At 37.1% G+C, this 19,323-nt stretch overlaps 1 protein-coding gene across 1 annotated transcript in view; it reads right to left on the bottom strand.

Moving 5' to 3' along the window:
• Positions 1 to 19,323, bottom strand: part of PTPRD (protein tyrosine phosphatase receptor type D) — a 440,423-nt gene that overhangs the window by 73,595 nt on the left and 347,505 nt on the right. The window contains exon 27 of the mRNA XM_052645411.1: positions 4,095 to 4,218. Within this exon, the coding sequence (XP_052501371.1) occupies positions 4,095 to 4,218 (124 nt within the window). The remainder of the gene's footprint in view (positions 1 to 4,094; positions 4,219 to 19,323) is intronic.

Here is a 19,323-nt window from a genome sequence, read left to right as displayed (position 1 = left end):
GAGGTTGTTCTACACTATCAATAAAATCTATACATGATTTTATACACTATATATGAAATCTAAAACATGATGCCCAAAAGATGGTAAATATCAAGACAGTCATGTCTATCATAATGTCTTGTCTTTGTTGTTTAATTTAAAAGGAGCATTTTAAATTTTGCTCTTGACACAGGCCTGGACAATGACTTAAAAAAAAATTCCATGTCAACATGGCTTTAAAGCGAAATGCTAATTATAATCCTACTAATAGAAATGTAGTACTGGCAGCAGTGAAGAATCATAGTTTAGGGAAAAAAAAACCTTTTTATTCTGGACTGTGATTGATAGTTACATACAAGGCATTACAATAAATAATCTGCCTCTAATTGATACTCCTGAACTTACAAGAAGTTTAAGATACATAAGAAGATATTTGAGCTAAGAAGATCACCCGTTAGGGACAGATGTAACATTCTGCAGCTGTAGGAGTATGATGCATCCAGGTCACTGATGATTCCCTATTTTATGTTATAGCCTCAGGAAAGTTAGACCATAAAAAGAGAAAAGAAATACTAAAATGTGAACTTTGTGTTAATACGAGATGATAAAATGGATTATTTTAGTCAGAAAGGCAAGGCCGGGTGTTCGCATCCATGCTAAGTTACTTAGTTAAGTCACATCCTGTATCAGCAGGAAAGCAGGGTGAGTGATGTGGGCCTATGGAAGCCTTGATCAAGGAATCAGAAGAATTCAATTCAAATGTAAGCTGTATTAGTTGTTCATCTTTTGCACTGAGACTCAGGGCTGATTCTCTGTTTGAGCTTCAGTTTTCTCATCTCTAAACATGGATACCTATCTATACCAATAAAATATTTATACTGTTGCTTCATCAGACTGTTATGAGTATGGTAAATAAGATAGTTGATGTGAAAACTACACAGAGCTAACTCTTAGAGAACTCAAAAGTGAAAGACATTAGCACTGTGAAAACTGATACTCAGAGAGGTCAAGGTGACATAAAGAGTGAAAGAGTTGTGACCCAAACCAGATTTCCTTGCTCTTTACATTTTGGTTTGGTCCCTTTCTCTTTTCCTACTTTAAGGAAATTGTACTTTCTAGACAAGTTTGGAGTCTATAAGATTAAGCATATTATTATATATTACATTATGCACATATAAATATTAATTTCCATTTAGTCTTTTTTGACAATATTTTAAGTCATTGAAGTAAGTCCTATCATATCTCTCTTTCAGGAATTATTATTTTCTCTTAAGTACTGCCTAAACATGTTGGGATGCCAAGAGGAACTGCACTGGTCAGAAGTTCAATTGTGTTTTCATACTGCTTACCATCTAATTCAATAATTGTGAGCATTTTGTAATTAGGACTCTCTTAAATTTATTTTGCATTTTTCCCAGCACACATAATTGTAATTTGGAAATATACATCATGAAATGTCAGTATTTTCAAGGAGTTCAGTAAGCACATCAGTGCCCATACACAATTCCTTATTCTTTTAAGTTTTTCCCTTGTCATCTCTCAATGGAAGAATGTTAAAAGTTTTGCTTTATTAAACCAAGATAAAGACAATACAAGTCACTGTGACAACTCCCAGTTTTTTCTTTAATGTCATCAGATCACTCTGCAAAGTAATACAAAGACAGTGATCAGAAACACTGAGAGAAGAACAACAAATGGGTCCCATATAAAACACTCAACCACAGTCACGTAAGTTATCACCATGGGTGGAACCCAAAACAAGCACATTAAATGTTATAAATTGTACGTGAAGTCACATAGCATTTTAATATAGTCTAAAACTCGGGCTGTAAGCTATCAAAGATCCCTTTACAGGAGAAGCCTCAGTTACTGCTTCTGTGGTTCCAGATGCTGGCATTTTTTCTGTGCTTAAGACATAGGATGATTGCTTTTCCCCTTAAATATCTGCTGGCTAGGGCTTAGTCTAAGATAAAACTCTGTTCATGCTTGTAATCTAGATTAAGCTCTCTGTATAGCCCATAAACTTCAATTAAATGCTTCTAACCTTTTGCGTAACACTTAAAATTGAAAAAACTTTTGGTTTCTAGGTCAGCTCTAGATTTAGGGTGTATTTGTGGACACAAAACTACAAAAAGGCACATTTTAGTCTGATTCAAGTACTTTGGATCTTATACTGTAAAAATAGCATGGGAATGAAATGTACATAGTTTCCAACTATTATAATAAAGGTACAAGGAGGAATATTCTTTGTCCTTTGACGTACTTTACTGTTATGATGGTGGAAAATAACAGGTTAAGGAAAATAATGACATAGCAGACAAAAAAAGCATAGGGAAGTGGTAGTATTGAGTGACCTAATTCTGAGTGGTTTGAAACAATGCTTCAGGGCAACAAAGGGAGCTTGACAAGTTCTCCAGCCAAGATCATGCCAAATGGGTTCTCTGTTGCTATTCATTTATTTTATTTTTATCATTTACCTTGCTTCACTGATGACAAAAAAGATTTTTCTCCTCTATGTGTGACTTGGTTTAGTTTCTATTTACCATGAAGATAAATTAAGAGACATGAGACAAGAAATTGCTGTTGTTGTTTTTTACATTTTAAAATGGGAAGTAAAGTGTAAGCCCTACATGGTAATCATCCACATATACCATTCACAGTTTCTAACCAGGACCTCAAAAGAGGCAGCTACCAATGTGACGCTATCCTGCTTGAACTAGCATTGGTGAAACTTCGATAAAAGTGATCTTTTTTTTCAGTATGAAAACAGGTTAACCCCTGAACAACTAGTGTCTTTAACTTCCACAAAAAGATTTATTATTTATTATTTTGTTTTGTTAGAACGTTTTCCAACATCAAAGTAAAATCAATTGTGAGAATTTTACAAACTATATCTATGTCACATAATACCATTTTGAGAAAAGGGGACTGAGGTATGGACTTGCTCAAATGCTGAAAGATATAATAGTTCTTGTTCTAAAACTCAAATTTAACGTGCTGTTGCCTTTGGTGCTGACTTGGAAAGTCTTTAACCAGAGACTCATTTTCAGATTAAATTTGGATAGTAGGGAGGCAGGTAGGACTTGGTCAGGGTTATGAGATAAAGTGGTGGCCATCATAGATTTTGGAAGCAGAAAACAGGGAAAGATACTTGAACAACTATAGGTGAAAATATTTCAGTTGTACTGTTCTAGAAAAGGACTGGGTCTGAAGCTGGTATTATTTAATGTTTTATAAAACATCTGGAAGAGAGTAAGCAGTGAACTTTTAAGTATGAAAAAGCCACACCGCTCTCTGGGATGCCAGGGAGGATGAACGTGGTATGTGGTAGTTGGTCCACGTTAGCTGTTATGACAGAGGGAAGGATTTAAGTGACATTGTAAACTACTTTTTAAGAAAAGCAATCCAATGCAGTGCTTCAGCCAAAAAGACTAACAAAATGCTGAGTGTTGAACACAAGCTCTTAGGTACTTTTTAATATGCCATGTGAGAAGGATTTATTATTGGAAAGAGATGAATGGATAATACTCTCATGAATCTTCAGAGCAGCTAGGTATATTTGAGGAGTAATCCTCATCTTCTAGGAGCAATCCTTCCTTCTGGGATAAAATCCTTCGTACAACTGATTACCAAGCAGTGCACAAATAGATGAGTCAGACATTTCTAATGTGCTTTGTTTTTATTAATCACCACATCACCGATTCCTAAACTTTTGATTGCCCTTAGTGATTATCCAGATTTATATGCAAACAAGCTTCTCACCATTTTTAAGTTACAGTCTATGGGCATCTTCTGATAATCACCTGTTCATTCATAACCATCAGGAAGCATCAGTAAAACAGGCAACCTCAACTTGCTTCTCTTATATGAACATGAACCAAATGATCAACCTTTCATCCAGGGTGGAAGCAAGAAGGTATTGAAGGATCCCCTGTGTCAAGAATACTGTGTGCTCCAGTACTGGTATATTTGTATGAAAAAAGTGAGAATAAGCAGTGCCTAATTCTTAAGTAACTATGTTCATATATGACTGAACACCTAGTTAAAACTGTATTTTCATGCACACATTTAAAGCCATGGAAATAAAGGTATAAATATCATCTGCATTTCCTTACCTTCTATTGCTGATAGGAGAACTCGGGAATGATCATAAGCGATTACATTTGCATATCTATTCTTTGGTTTGTTTACTTCCAAGTTTGAATGCTCCCATGTGAACTGCTGGCCAGGGTCAATCGACTTTAAAAGAAAAACACACATACACAAAATCAATACTGAATAACGTCAGATTATAGGCATTTATCACAAGTAACAAACGTGATTTAAAAAGAAAATTTTGAAGTTACACTTCATCAAGATGATCCTAGCTGTGAAGCTGAACACTGATATAACCAGCATAAGATGAAGTGATTTAGTCATTGGAAAAAACAGTGATAGTCACTAACATTGATTCAAATGGGGGAAAAAATCAATATAGATGTTCTGTTAATAGTGAAAAGGCAGTTTTTTTTTTAAACTTTTCAATTTTCTTCTCTGTTCCTGTAGTTTACAAGCTATCTTGGTTCAATATTCCTTCCAGTTCTGTGAACATTATTTTATCCTGATTCTTTTTCCTATTCTTTCCTTTCTGGACCTAACCTCACTCTTTAAGGTGACAGAACATTCACTGGATTCACTGGGCACAAACTTCTTTCACCTGCAGGTTTATATCTTGATGGCGACTTAGACTTCTGTCTGCGTCTCTGTAACATACTATGACCACCATCACAAGGCAATTTGTACAATTAAAACAGGTAAGAGTAACAGTAAGAAGGAAAGTCAGTTAAATCTAATAATCATCTTAGAATACTCATTTATAATCTAATACAGATAGAATCTAATCACTTTTTAACATCATTATATGTTATGTTTATAAAGTTTGCTCTTTATTCATTTTAAACTTATTTTTTTCTGATTTTTAATGCCTTTCCTGATGCCTTAATTCAACCAAAGTTGTTCTATAAAATATATCTTGCATAGCTATAAAATGATATATAAATTTCTTTTTATACAGAACCATTATTTTGAGACTGAATTCAGGCTTTGATTATAAAATACTGGGAAACTTTTTAATGTCCTGCAGTGTTATAGAAATGAAAGTATTTTTTCTTTCATCATAGCATACTGACACTTTTTTAAGATATAATTTCATGGTATACAGAAACATGAGTTTAGTAATTATAGAAACATGATTTTAAATGACCAAAATCAAGTTTTCGGAACTAATGATATATTAGGTTTATATTCCCAAGATGAAATTCTTTAAAAAGCAAAAACACTTTGCTAAATTCATAGAATTTTTAGCAGTTATTTTCGATGCTGGATATTTTCCATGCTTTTATGTTGATATCTTCAACTTGAAAGTAAAATATATCCAACAGCTGTTATAATATTAAGGATGTACACATTTTGTATATGATGGATAGAGTTCAGCACAATAATAAACTCACAAGTGTAAAGAGTAAAGCCTATTAACAGTCATGGATAGCCTCTAAACATACAGAAATTCTCAGCAGTATAGATTGCAGCCTCTAATTTACTACAGATTATAAGACCCCTTTTCCTTTCTTAGCCTGTGCTAATCTGTATATAAACTAGTTAATCACTGAACAGTATTCAGCAAAATAATTATCCATGTCTTAAAAGTCTAAAGAATAAAGTGAGTAGGGGTCCCTCTAGTTTGTTCTTCCAGAGAACCTCATTATCTTCCCTGCAAAATGTACTCCTTTCCGAGTACGCTGTGAGCTAAGTGGAGTTGAAGCATTCAGATGCCCCAACCCTGTGCCTTCTCCATACAAAATAGCTCCATTTAGTGACCAAGCCCTGTCTTAAAAACTTATCAACTCCATCCCAAGTCTATATCATTCCCTAAATTACAGCCCTTCAGTAGCTGATGTCTTCTCTAAACTCTCACTCTAATCCATTCTTCATACTGAAGTAGACATTCTAAACCACAGCTCTGAATAGGTTAGGACCATGTTTACAACTCTCCACAGACTCTGGGTGGCCTTTGGCTAAAACTCGGAAGTCCTTTAGCCACCATCCTACCTAGACACGTTTAGTCATCTTTGTATCTACAAAGATGGCTCAATAAATTGCTCAACAATTAAAAAAAATGTGGCTGAGAAAAGTTCATAAAGAGAAATCATAGAGTAATTCTTTCTTATAGCATGGGTGTTAGAGAACAGACTTTGGAGACCGCAATGTGCAATGTATTAATTAGTTTAATACTTTAATATTCATTATCATATGACTTAGTAATTAAGAATGTGATCATGAAAGTACAACTACCACTGATATTCCACTTTACACTGATGAGCATTACTGAGTATATAAGCTTTTTACACAGTACTCTCCAAATATTCCACGAAGTTCTTAAACTCACTGATACACAGACATTCCTTTGGTGGAAGACATTACTCCCTCTGATGGCCTTGTTACTCAGATTATGGTCATTCATATGTGTAAATGGCATGCATTTAATTAGACCAGTGAAAATGCATCTATCAACTCAGAGACACTGTGAATTCATGGTCATTTCCACTCTTGCCACATATTTTCAGCCCTCAACATGATTTATTTGATACTTACATAGTCAGTTAAGTCAGTTCAGTCACTGAGTCATGTCCGACTCTTTGCAACCCCACGGACTGCAGCATGGGAGGCCTCCCTGTCCATCACCAAATCCTGGAGCTTATTCAAACTCATGTCCATTGAGCTGGGGATGCCATCCAACCATCTCATCCTCTGTCATCCCACCATCTCATCCTCTGTCGTCCCCTTCTTCTCCTACCTTCAATCTTTACCAGTACAGGGTCTTTTCAAGTCAATCAGTTCTTCGCATCAGGTAGCCAAAGTATTGGAATTTCAGCTTTAACATCACTCCTTCCAATGAATATTCAAGACTGATTTCCTTTAGGATGGACTAGTTGGATCTCTTTGCAGTCCAAGAGACTCTCAAGAGCCTTCTCCTACACCGCAGTTCAAAAGCATCAATTCTTTGGTGCTCAGCTTTCCTTATAGCCCAACTCTCACATCCATACATGACTACTGGAAAAACCACAGCTTTGACTAGATGGACCTTTATTGGCAAAGTAATGTCTCTGCTTTTTAATATGCTGTCTAGATTGGTCATAACTTTTCTTCCAAGGAGCAAGCATCTTTTAATTTCATGACTGCAGTCACCATCTACAGTGATTTTGGAGCCCAAGAAAATAAAGTCTCTCACTGTTTCTTGTTTCCCCATCTATTTGCCCTGAAGGGATGGGACCGGATGCCATGATCTTAGTTTTCTGAATGTTGAGTTTTAAGCCAGCTTTTTCACTCTCCTCTTTCATTTTCATCAAGAGGCTCTTTAATTCTTCTTCACTTTCTGCCATTAATGGTGGTGTCATCTGCATATCTGAGGTGATTGATATTTCTCCCGGAAATCTTGGTTCCAGCTTGTGCTTCATCCAGCCCGGCATATTGCATGATGTACTCTGCATATAAGTTAAATAAGCAGGGTGACAATATACAGCCTTGACATATTCCTTTTCCCAATTTGAAACCAGTTTGTTGTCCATGAGACTCTCTCTTGTTTGTTCCATGTACAGTTCTAACCGTTGCTTCTTGACCTGCACACAGATTTCTCAGGAGGCAGGTCAGGTGGTCTGGTATTCCCATCTCTTGAAGAATTTTCCACAGTTTGTGGTGATCCACACAGTCAAAGGCTTTGTAAAGTTTACAACTTGGTAACGGAAAGATAAGTTGTATATCATGTATGTTAATATATTTAGGCTTAAAGTGAGACCCATGAGATGAAGACTTGTAGGCAACAGGATAATGATAGTAATACCTGCCAGGTGATTATGCTTTTCCATGCAGTATCCTGTTTAAATTTCACAAGTTTTAATAGGTTTAGTATTTTTTTTTGTTATGAAGATAAGGAAATGGAAGCAAAGAAAGACTAATTCAATCAATTTTACTGAGGGACTTCTCTGAGCCAGGCGTTTTGGTTGTTAACTAATTTGGTCACATGGTGAAATTCCATACATTAACCCTGTAACACAGGTTTGGGTGATTTCAAAATCCACTGATGATTAACAGCTGGTAATTCCTAATCCATGGCACCACTTCACTATCTAGAAAGCCACTGCAAAGTAAAGAAGCCCATCCTTTATCTTATCAGTCCAAATATTTCTTCTAACTGACCATCCTGCGTGTATGACCAGGCCACTCAAGATGTCTGTTCTCTTGCTCTCTGCATATTCCCTGATCCACCAATGCCTGCTTCATCTACCCCTATTCAGAGTCTGACCTTCTACACGCTTGCCCCAGCCCACAGCCAGTGATTGTTCTAATCTTCAGATCAGAGCATCTCCACCTGACGGCTTATCAGAGAGAAGGTTAGGGGCATGCCCCTCTGCTAGTTTCCCTGGCAACCTGAAGTCAGTTCACCTGTAACTAGTTACCATCCCCTCCCCCACCGTGAAGGCTGCTGCCATGTTCTGCCCATTACTGTCTGCCATCTGCAGTCAGTGGGGTGTTGCTCCAGGACCCTGCTTCAGACATGTAAGTCCCCCCATTCATTAAACCATTGATGTCTCTGTTGCCAACTCTGGGCTCTTTCTTCAGTCTTGAGACTGGGCAAGCACAGGTCTGGCAGCCCTGCAGGGTGAAGCCCAACAACTAACTGGTAGAGTGACCAGGAGACTGTGGAAACTCCTGTGAGTACCGGGATGCCGGGAAGGAAGGCCTGGGAATGGAAAGCTGTGGGCCCACCTTCTGATATGTGGGCTTGGAACTTGCAGATATGGTCCTGGGGTGGCTGTCCACTAATGGGGAGCCTGGAAGTTGCAGGAGTGATTCTGGGGTGGCCGTCCACCTGTCTGTAGGGCCCTGTGGTAGCTGTTGTTGACAAATGGGGGCCACCAAGAGAGTACAGGAACTCATAGACACCCCAAGGCTGTTAGGGAGATGTTGGGTCCTATTACAGTGGGATAAAAGTGGCGGGTGGCTGCGGGCTGGCTATTGTTTTTTTTGTGCTCAGAAAGTCGAGGAGGCTGAGCTAACAGCCTAGTAGAAGGTTAACTTTAAGTGTTGATTTGAGTTCCTTTCAAAAGTGAGCCATGTGAATGTGAGTGAATGATACCTATTATTGTCTATTACTGCTATTTATTTAAAGTGACCTGGTTACTTAGAAACCGAAAAACAAAACAAAAAAAATCCCTGAAAATGTCCATGGTGGGATTCTATTGACCTTATAAACTGGTTTTTGTGTATGTGGTAAGAGGAAGTTAGCTTTCTAGAAGGAATTGATATTTCTCTTCTTTTTCCTTTGATATTAAGTAATGGACCTGGGTTCAAAGGAACTTTAATCATCTGATCCCTGAGAGTGAAGAAAAAATAAAAGTAAAGAGGCCTTTTTAAACTCTGGCTGGAAACCTGTGAAATCTGTTTCTATATAGATATATATCTGTGTATACGTTAGAAATACGCCTCTGCCTCTAAAGGGCATGGTCAGGACTGGTTTGTGGATGAGCTGTTTAACTGGATTAAGAGAAATTAAGTGTGTATATAAATTCATTGATATCTCTGTTGTTGACTCCGGGCTTTCTCTTTGGTGTTGAAGTGGGGCGAGTACAGGCCTTGTAGGCAAGTACAGGGTGCAGCCCCACAGTGTCATTCTGGGGCAATTACATAAGAGATCAAGTTTTAAAAATGAGGCTGGCTTCACATGGATGATAAAGCAGATGGGATGCGGCTTACATTTATACTCATTTTACACGGATCAAACAAACATTGATTAAATAATGCTGACTTGTCTTTGTGCAACACACACTCATCCATCTGTATCTGTCTGTCTGACTGAACGTTTAGCAATACACAGCCTAGGTCATTATTCTGGAGCTTGTCAGGATGCCTAGAGCAGTAAACTCAGTAAAAAAGCATAACTACTGGAAGTAGATGAAGTATAAGAAAAGATTTTATACTAAAAAAATTAGGAAAATAAAATTTCAATTATCCATGTTAATGAAGCAAATATATCATGGATGAATAGGACTCTAATATTCAAAACCCAATGTTCAGGCTCTCCTTAGTGCTAAATGATGACACCATTGTTTTGCTTCTTTGTTTTCTGGCTTCTCTTGTTGAGATCTTACCAAGGAAGAATGAAATGGCCAAGTGGACAAGGAGCATCACAGGTCTTAAGTGATACCCGAGTTATATCTTGGCTAATCCATCATGACCACACACCTACCTACTATAAAATTAGGCTGAGGTCTCCCTAATATTATTCAAAACAATCTGAAATAAGCACCCTTGTTCCTAATGTTCCTAATGGATCCAGTCATTTCTTGCTGTATTTAGATTTATTTCCTGAGTGTTTGGTTTTGATTCTCAGATATTTCCACTTATCCTTCTGTGTCTGTTTATCCAGACATTGAGTGGGATCTACCTCCTTCTTTGTACTCAATCCAAAATTCTACCCTCTTGAACCAAAATCTTGACCAGGTCATGGTCATCCTCCCCTAAGAGTTTTGCAAGTTGGAAAAGAAGAAAGGTTGATGTATTCAACCCAAAGCTGATTAATGGGATTTTAAATAATTTGTATGAATGTGGACATTACATTGTCACAGAATTTATAAACAACAATGCTATTTCATAATATTTACTTTTGTTTCTCCAAATCAGTATGGCTCTTCAAGGTGTGCTAGATGAACCCTATGTGGTATCTAAAACTTTACCAAGATGCCAAACCATTCTGCACTACCTCCCTATCTGCACACTTGGTACATTACACAGGCCCCTTCAGACATGTAAGTCCTCCATCCATTAAACCACTGATGTCTCTGTCGCTGACTCTGGGCTCTTTCTTTGGTCTCGAGGCTGGGCAAGCACAGGTCTGGCAGGCCTGCCGGGTGCAGCCCAACAACTGGCAGAGACAGCAGGATACCTAGGAAACTCCTGTGAGTGTCAGGACGCTCAACAGTTTTTGAGGATCTCAGTAGATTTTGGCTGAATCACTCTAATGCTAACAGAAGATGGCTAGCCACCTTCAACTCAATGGCTTAACCATACTGAGAAAAAGTGACAAAATAAAAGGAAGATCTCCTTGTAGCTTAGAGAAGGGAAAACACCAACTAAACACTTGCTATGCAGTCTTTAACTTGATGGTCTGAAAGTTCTAATTTTTTCTTTAATCAACTGTAACTTTGCCTTAAAATAGGTAAGAGAAATATATATGTAAGTGGAGATAAAAGCTACCTTTAACTTACGGATTTACCATTCTTCCTTGTGTTCTTGATGAAAAGTTAGAATTAAAATATATAAGTATTTTATACTGTAACTAACACTTATGGAATGGAACACCTAGTTTTCATTTACATTTTTTTGTGCTTTACCTATCTCCCATCATTTTATCTTCACAAAGACTCTGGAAATAATTATCATCATTATCACAGTTCTGTTGATGAGAAAACTAAGGTATAGAGAAGTTAAATTACTTTCTCAGTTTCAGACAGCTACTAGGGAAGGAACTTAGATTTGGTGCCGAGGTATTCTGCACCCTGCCCTCATCTGAGTGACTAGCCACCATGATATGTGTCTCTGGCCAAGCTGGAAAGGGCTCTGGACTGCTTCACATATGCCTATCAATTGTTCTCCTGAAACACAATGGGAAGTCTAGGAACAAAAGTTTGTGTAGTGCTTCTGATCTGTATTTATAATTTTAAATTAAAAGTGCTCATAAATTTGCAAATCAGATTACAGTCATTGAGTAAAATTACATCTTGATATGAGAATGACCTTTTTTGACAAAGCTGAAGTCATTTTACAGCAAAGCTCTTAACTATGGTTTAAAATTTCAACTTCTCTATCCAGAAGAAAAATATAATTCACATGTGCAGAACACCATACAAGTTGCTTTGTGTTTCCTTTCTCATTCCACCAAGAGAAAACCTCAAAATATTCCCTTTAGAAACTCAAAAGAGAAACCACAAAAAAGATACATCCTGTTTTTGTAACTTTTGAAACTAACAACATTTAATTATATAGAACTAAAAAAACAGCTACTTGACTAGCCAAACTATGGGTCAGACTAAGTATCCTTTATACAGGGAGATGAACTTTCATTGACCTTAATCTTCAGAAAAATACTATCTTTCCACATAGTTCCCCCTCAATAGGTTCATTTGGTCTTCACTGTGGTTTGCCCCCAGATATTCTCAAGTTTTTATTTATTTATTTATTGAGGTTTAGAAGAAGAATCTGCCTATGACTATATATTTTTGCAATGAAGCCTTTTTATTTTATTTTTTTTTAATATACTCTTTTGGGCATGTCTTTCTTTTTTAAACTTGAAATATAGTTGATTTAAAATGTGTCAGGTATATATCAAAGTGATTCAGTTATACATAGGTATATTCTTTTTCCAGATTCAGTTTTCTATTCAGTTTCTGTTTTGTAAAGAAGTTCCTTTGTATCGTATGTTAGATTCCACATATAAATGATGTCATATTTGTCTTTGTCTAACTCACTTTATTTAGCATGAGAACTTCTAGGGCTACACGTGATGCTGCAAATGGCATTATTACATTCTCATTTTTGTGGCTGTGTAGTATTCACATCATCTTTATCCATTTATCTGTTGATGAACATTTAGGTTGCATCCATGTCTTGGCTATTGTAAATATTGCCATTATGAACACTGGGGTGCAGGTATCTTTTCAAAGTAGGTTTTTTCCCAGATATATGCCCAGTAGTGGGATTGCTGTATCATATAGCAGCTCTTTTTTTTTTTTTAAGAAATTTCTATACTGCTATATACCAACTTACATTCCTATCAACAGTGTAGGGGAGTTTCCTTTTTTCCACACCCTCTCCAGCATGTATTATTTGTAGGCTTTTTAAAGATATGGCCATTCTGATCGGTGTGAGGTGATACTGCATTTTAGTTTAGATGTGTATTTGTCTAATAATGGGAAGCATCTTTTCACCTTGGCCATATGTATGTCTTCTTTGGAGAAATGTCCGTTTGGTCTTCTGCTCATTTTTCTATTGGGTTGATTATTGTCGCTATGGAGTTGTATGAACTGTTGTGTGTTTTGGAAATTAAATCCTTATTGGTTGCAGGACTAACAAATTTCGTCTCCCAGTCCATAGGCTGTCTTTCCATTTTGTTTATGGTTTCCTTTGCTGGGCCAAAGACGACAAGTTTGATTAGGTCCCATTTGTTTATTTTTATTTCTATTGCTTTGGGACACTGAACAAAGAAAATATTGCCAAGATTTATCTTAGAATGTTTGATTATGTTCTCTTTTAGGAGTTTTATCATGTCGTGTCTTTTGTGTATGATGTCAGGGTATGTTCTAACTTCACTGATTTATGTGCAGCTGTCCAGCTTTCGCAATACCACTTGCTGAAGAGACTCTTTTTCCCATTGACTCTTCTCTCCTTCTTTGCTGAAATTTAATTGACTATAGGTGTGTGAGTTTATTTCTGATTTCTCTATTCCGCTCCACCGACCACCTGTCATTTGTGAGCTGATACCACCATTTTGGTTATTGTAGCTTTGTAGTACTCTTTTAAGTCTGGCAGGATTATGCCCTCAACTTTGTTCTTTTCCCTCAGGACTGCTTTGGTAATTCTGGATATTTTATGGTTCCATATAAATTTTAGAATTATTTATTCTAGCTCTGTGAAAAATGTCATGGGTAATTTGGTAGGGATCATACTAAATCTGTAGATTGCTTTGGGTAGTATGACCATTATAACAATATTAACTCTTCCAATCCAACAGCATGGTATATTTTTCCATTTCTTTGAATCATTGTTAATTTCCTTTATCAGTGTTTATCGTTCTCAGTATATAAGCCTTTTATCTCTTTGGTCAGGATTATTCCTAAGTATTTTATTTTGTTTTTTAAAAGGGATCTTTAACTTTCCCTTTCTGATATTTCATTGCTAATGTAAAGAAATGTAGCCAATTTCTGTATGTTATTCTTATATCCTGCTACCTTGCTCAGTCTGTTTATCAATTCCAGTATTTTTTGTGTTGGGGTTTTAGGATTTTCTACATATATTATCCTACTGTCAACATATAATGACAAGTTTACATCCTCCCTTCCAACTTGGATGCCTATTATTTCTTTTCCTTGTCTGATCACTGTGGTTAGAACTGTCAATACTATGTTGAATAAAAATGGGAAGAGTGGGCATCCTTGTCTTGTTCTGGATTATAGCAGAAAGGTTTTAAGTTTTTCACCATTGAGTACTATGTTAGATGTAGGTTTGTTGTAAATCGCTTCTATTGTGTTAGAATATGCTCCCTCTATTACCACTTTGGTGAGAGTTTTATCATGAATGAATGTTGCATTTTATCAAATGCTTTCTCTGCATCTATTGAAATGATTATGTGGTTTTGTGTTTAATTGATGTTGTGTATCCTATTGCTTGATTTATGTATGTTGAACCATTCCTGTGATCCTAGGATGACTCCAACTTGATCATGGTATATGATCTTTTTCATGTGTTGTTGGTTTCAGTTTGCTGATAATTTGTTGAGAATTTTTTTTTTTTTTCATCTATATTCACCAGAAAGATTAGTCAATAACTTTGTCTTTTGGTAGTATCTTTGTCTGGTTTTGGTATCGAGTGGGGTGATGATGGCTTCATAGAATGACTTTGGGAGTGTTCCCTCCTCTCCACTCTTTTGGAAGAGTTTGAGAAGGATAAGTATAAGTTCTTTGTCTGTTGGATACAACTCCTTATTGAAGCCATCTAGTCCTGGACTTCTGTTTGCTGAGTTTTTTTTTAAATTATAGATTCTATTTCACTCCTAGTGATAAGTTTTTTCAAACTATCTTTCGTCTTGATTCAGTTTTAGGTGGGCTGTATATTTCTAGAAACTTGTCCAGTCTAGCTTGTCCAATTGGTATTTAATTGCTCATGGTTTTCTCTTATGGTTTTTGTGATTCTATGTCATTGGCTGTTATTCCTCCTCTTTCATTTCTTATTTTTGCTTATTTGGGTCCTCCCTCTTTTCTTCTTATTGAGTCTAGACAGAGATTTGTTGATTTTGTTTAACCTTTCAAATAGTTCTTGATTTTATTTTTTTCCCATTAAAAAAAATATTCATTTATTTTCTCTCTGATCTTTATTGTTTCCTTCCTTCTGCTGACTTTAGGTTGTTTGTTTTTTTTTTTCTAATTTTTTTTGGTGGTAGGGCAGTTTTTTTTTTGGCGGGGGGGGGGGGGGGGGGGGGAAGTTTGCTGTAGCTGTGAACTTCCCCCTAAGGATTGCTTCTGCTGCCTCCCATAGAGTCTGTCTTGTGCTTTCACTGCCATCTGTCTCAAGATATATATTTTCAATTTCCTCTTTTTCATCATTGACCCACTATTTTTTGTTTCCTTTAGTAGAGTATTGTTCAGTCTCTATGTAATCATTTTTTTTTCCTCCTTTTTCTGTGGTTAATTTCTAGTTTCATGCCACTTTGGTCAGAAGATATTTGAAATAACTTCTAAAATTTGTTGCGGCTTATTTTATGTCCTACTATATGGCCTCTCCTAGAGAATGTTCCATGTCCACTTGAAAATAATATGTATTTTCTTTATACTTTTTTGGATGAAGTGTCCTGAAAATATCAATTATGTCAAACTGCTCTATTGTGTTACTTAGGGCCTCTGTTGTCCAGTGGACACGGAATGTTCTCTAGGAGAGACCACGTACTAGGACACAAAGTCAGTTCAATCATCTGTGTCTGACTGCGACACCATGAATTGTAGCACACTAGGCTTCTCTGTCCATCACAAACCCCCAAAGTCTGCTCAAACTCATGTCCATTGAGTCACTGATGCCATCCAACCATCTCATCCTCTGTTATCCCCTTCTCCTGCCTTCAACTTTCCCAGCATCAGGGTCTTTTCCAGTGAGTTGGTTCTTTGCATGACATGACCAAAGTATTAGAGCTTCAGCTTCAGCATCAGTTGTTCCAATCAGTTTAGGACTGATTCATTTAGGATGGACTGGTTTGATCTCTTGCAGTCCAAGGGACTCTCAAGAGTCTTGTTCAATACCACAGTTCAAAAACATCAACCCTTCGGCGCTCATCTTTCTTTGTGGTCCAACTCGCACATCAATACATGGCTACTGCAAAAACCATAGCTTTGACTAGATGGACCTTTGTTGGTAAAGTAATGTCTCTGCTTTTTAATATGCTATCTAGGTTTGCCATACTTCTCTCCACAAGCGCAAGTGTCTGCTAATTTCATGGCTGCAGTCACCATCTACAGTGATTTTGGAAACCAAGTAAAGAAAGGCCGTCACTGTTTCCATTGCTTCCCCCTCTATTTGGCATGGAGTGATGGGACCAGATGCCATGATCTTCATTTTTTGAATGTTGAGTTTTTAGCCCACTTTGTCACTCTTCTCTTTCATCAAGAGACACTTTAGTTCCTGTTTGCTTTCTGCCATTAAGGTGGTGTCATATGACTATTTGAGGTTATTGATTTTTCTCCTGGCAGTCTTGATTCCAGCTTGTGCTTCATCCAGCCCGGCATTTCACATGATGTACTCTGCATATAAGTTAAATAAGCAGGGTGACCATATACAGTCTTGACGTACTCCTTTCCCAATTTGGAACCAATCTGTTGTTCCATGTCCAGTTCTAACTGTTCCTTCTTGACCTGCATACAGATTTCTCAGGAGACAGGGAAGGTGGTCTGGTATTCCCATCTCTTTCAGAATTTTCCATAGTTTGTTGTGGTCCACAGTCAAATGCTTTGGCATAGGCAATAAAACAGAAGAAGATGTTTTTATGATCTCTCTTGCTTTTTTGTATGATCCAACGGATGTTGGCAATTTGATCCCCGGTTCCTCTTCCTTTTCTAAAATCCAGCTTGAACATCTGGAAGTTCTTGGTTCACGTACTGTTGAAGCCTCACTTGGAGAATTTTAAGCATCTCTTGTGGCTCAGCTGGTAAAGAATCTACCTGCATTGTGGGAGACCTGGGTTTGACCCTTGGGTTGGGGAGATCCCCTGGAGAAGGGAAAGGCTAACCCCTCCAGTATTCTGGCCTGGAGAATTCCTTGGACTGTACAGTCCATGGGGTTGCAAAGAGTCGGACATTACTGAGCATCTTTTACTTTCTCTTTCTTCAGCTAGTGCGTGAGATGAATGCAATTGTGTGGTAGTTTGAATATTTGGGGCATTGCCTTTCTTTGGGATTGGAATGAAAACTGACGTTTTCCAGTCCAAAACTCCAGTCAATGGCTGAGTTTTCCAAATTTCCTGGCATATTGAGTGCAGCACTTTCACAGCATCATCTTTTAGGATTTGAAATAGATCAACTGGAATTCCATCACCTCCACTTTCTTTGTTCGTAGTGATGCTTCCTAAGGCCCACTTGACTTCACACTCCAGGATGTCTGGCTCCGCATTAGTGATCACCCCATCATGGTTATATGAATCATAAAGATCTTTTTTTGTATAGTCCTGTGTATTCTTGCCACCTTTTCTGTCTTCTGCTTCTGTTAGGTCCATACCATTTCTGTCCTTTATTTTGCCTATTTTTGCATGAAATGTTCCCTTGATATCTTTAATTTTCTTGAAGAGATCTCTAGTCTTTCCCATTTTATTGTTTTCCTTCATTTCTTTGCATTGATCACTGAAGAAGGCTTTTTTTTTTTAATCTCTCCTTGCTATTCTTTGGAACTCTGCGTTCAGATGTGAATATCTTTTCTTTTCTCCATTGCCTTTAGCTTCTCTTCTTTTCTCAGTTATTGCTAAGAGCTTCTCAGACAACCATTTTGCCTTTTTGCATTTCATTTTCTTGGGGATGGTCTTGATCACTCCCTCCTATACAATGTTATGAACCTCCATCCATAGTTTTTCAGGCACTCTATCAGATCTAATACCTTGAATCTATCTGTCACTTCCACTGTATAACTGTAAGGGAGTTTTTTAGGTCACACTGGAATGGTATAGTGGTTTTCCCTACTTTCTTCAATTTAAATCTGAATTTGGCAATAAGGAGTTCATGATCTGAGCCACAGTCAGCTCCCAGTCTTATTTTTGCTGACTATAAAGAGCTTCTCCATCTTTGGCTGCAATGAATATAATCAATCTGATTTCAGTATTGACCATCTGGTGATTTCCATGTGTAGAGTTATCTCTTGTGTGTTGGAAGAGGATGTTTGCTATGACCAGTGCATTTCCTTGGCAAAATTCTGTTAGCCTTTGTTAGCCACAACAAGTTTAAGGTAGAAATTATTTAAAACATTTTTTCTGGCCACAGTGGCATAAAACTAGAAATCAACCACAGAAAAAGGAGCAATAACAATGATTACATAGAGACTGAACAACATGCTAGTAAAAAACAAAAATATTACATCAATGATGAAAAAGAGGAAATTAAAAAATGTCTTGAATGATATGTCCATTGATGGAGGGTTAATATCTGCCGGTATAACCGTATTCCTGCCAATTTCTTATATGCTTCTGTATTGGGTGCTTATATGTTAACGAATGTGATATCCTCTTCTTGTATTGATCCTACTATCAATATACAGTGTCCTTCTTTATCTTTTTTTTTTATGGCCTTTGTTTTAAAGTCTATTTTGTCTGATAGGAATATTATCACCTTTGCTTTTTTGTCATTTCTATTTGCATAAAATGTCTTTTTCTTCTTATCCCCTCACTTTAAATCTATGTTTGTTCTTCGCCCTAAAGTGGTCTTGTAAATAGCATATTATAGGCTCTTGTTTTATTATTCAAACTGCCACTCTGTCTTTCGACTGGAGCATTTTGCCCATTGACATTTAAGGACCACAAGGACTGTAGCCAGCCAGGCTCTTCTGTCCATGGGATTTCCCAGGGAAGAATACTGGGGTGGGTTGCTATTTTTTTCCAGGGGATCTTCCCAACACAGGGATCTAACCTGTGTCTCCTACACTGCAAGTGGTTCTTTAGTGCTGAGCCACCAGGGAAGCCCACTTATTCCATTATCCCCAAAACAAGGTTTATTATTGTTGACTTACAGAAGTTTTTCAAGACCTAAAGTTCTTGTCAATATTTAACAATAACATACCAGGAAAGTCCAGAACACTTGAATCGATACACTAAGTCACCCATTTACACCACTAGGAAAGATCAGTGACTGGAATTTTTTCTCTTTTGCCTCTTTATTAAGAATCCTGAGAAAGTCGATCAGGAAAAAACAGAAACCAAAACGAATCAGGCAAGTTATCACTACAAGTAAAAGAATTTAGAAATTCACTAAGTCATTTTAAATAAGATTTAACCATGAGAGAAAAACTAGAAGT

Source organism: Budorcas taxicolor, chromosome 8 (genome assembly GCF_023091745.1).
Source record: "Budorcas taxicolor isolate Tak-1 chromosome 8, Takin1.1, whole genome shotgun sequence".
Classification (NCBI taxonomy): domain Eukaryota; kingdom Metazoa; phylum Chordata; class Mammalia; order Artiodactyla; family Bovidae; genus Budorcas; species Budorcas taxicolor.
This window is presented reverse-complemented; position numbering and strand designations above follow the sequence as displayed.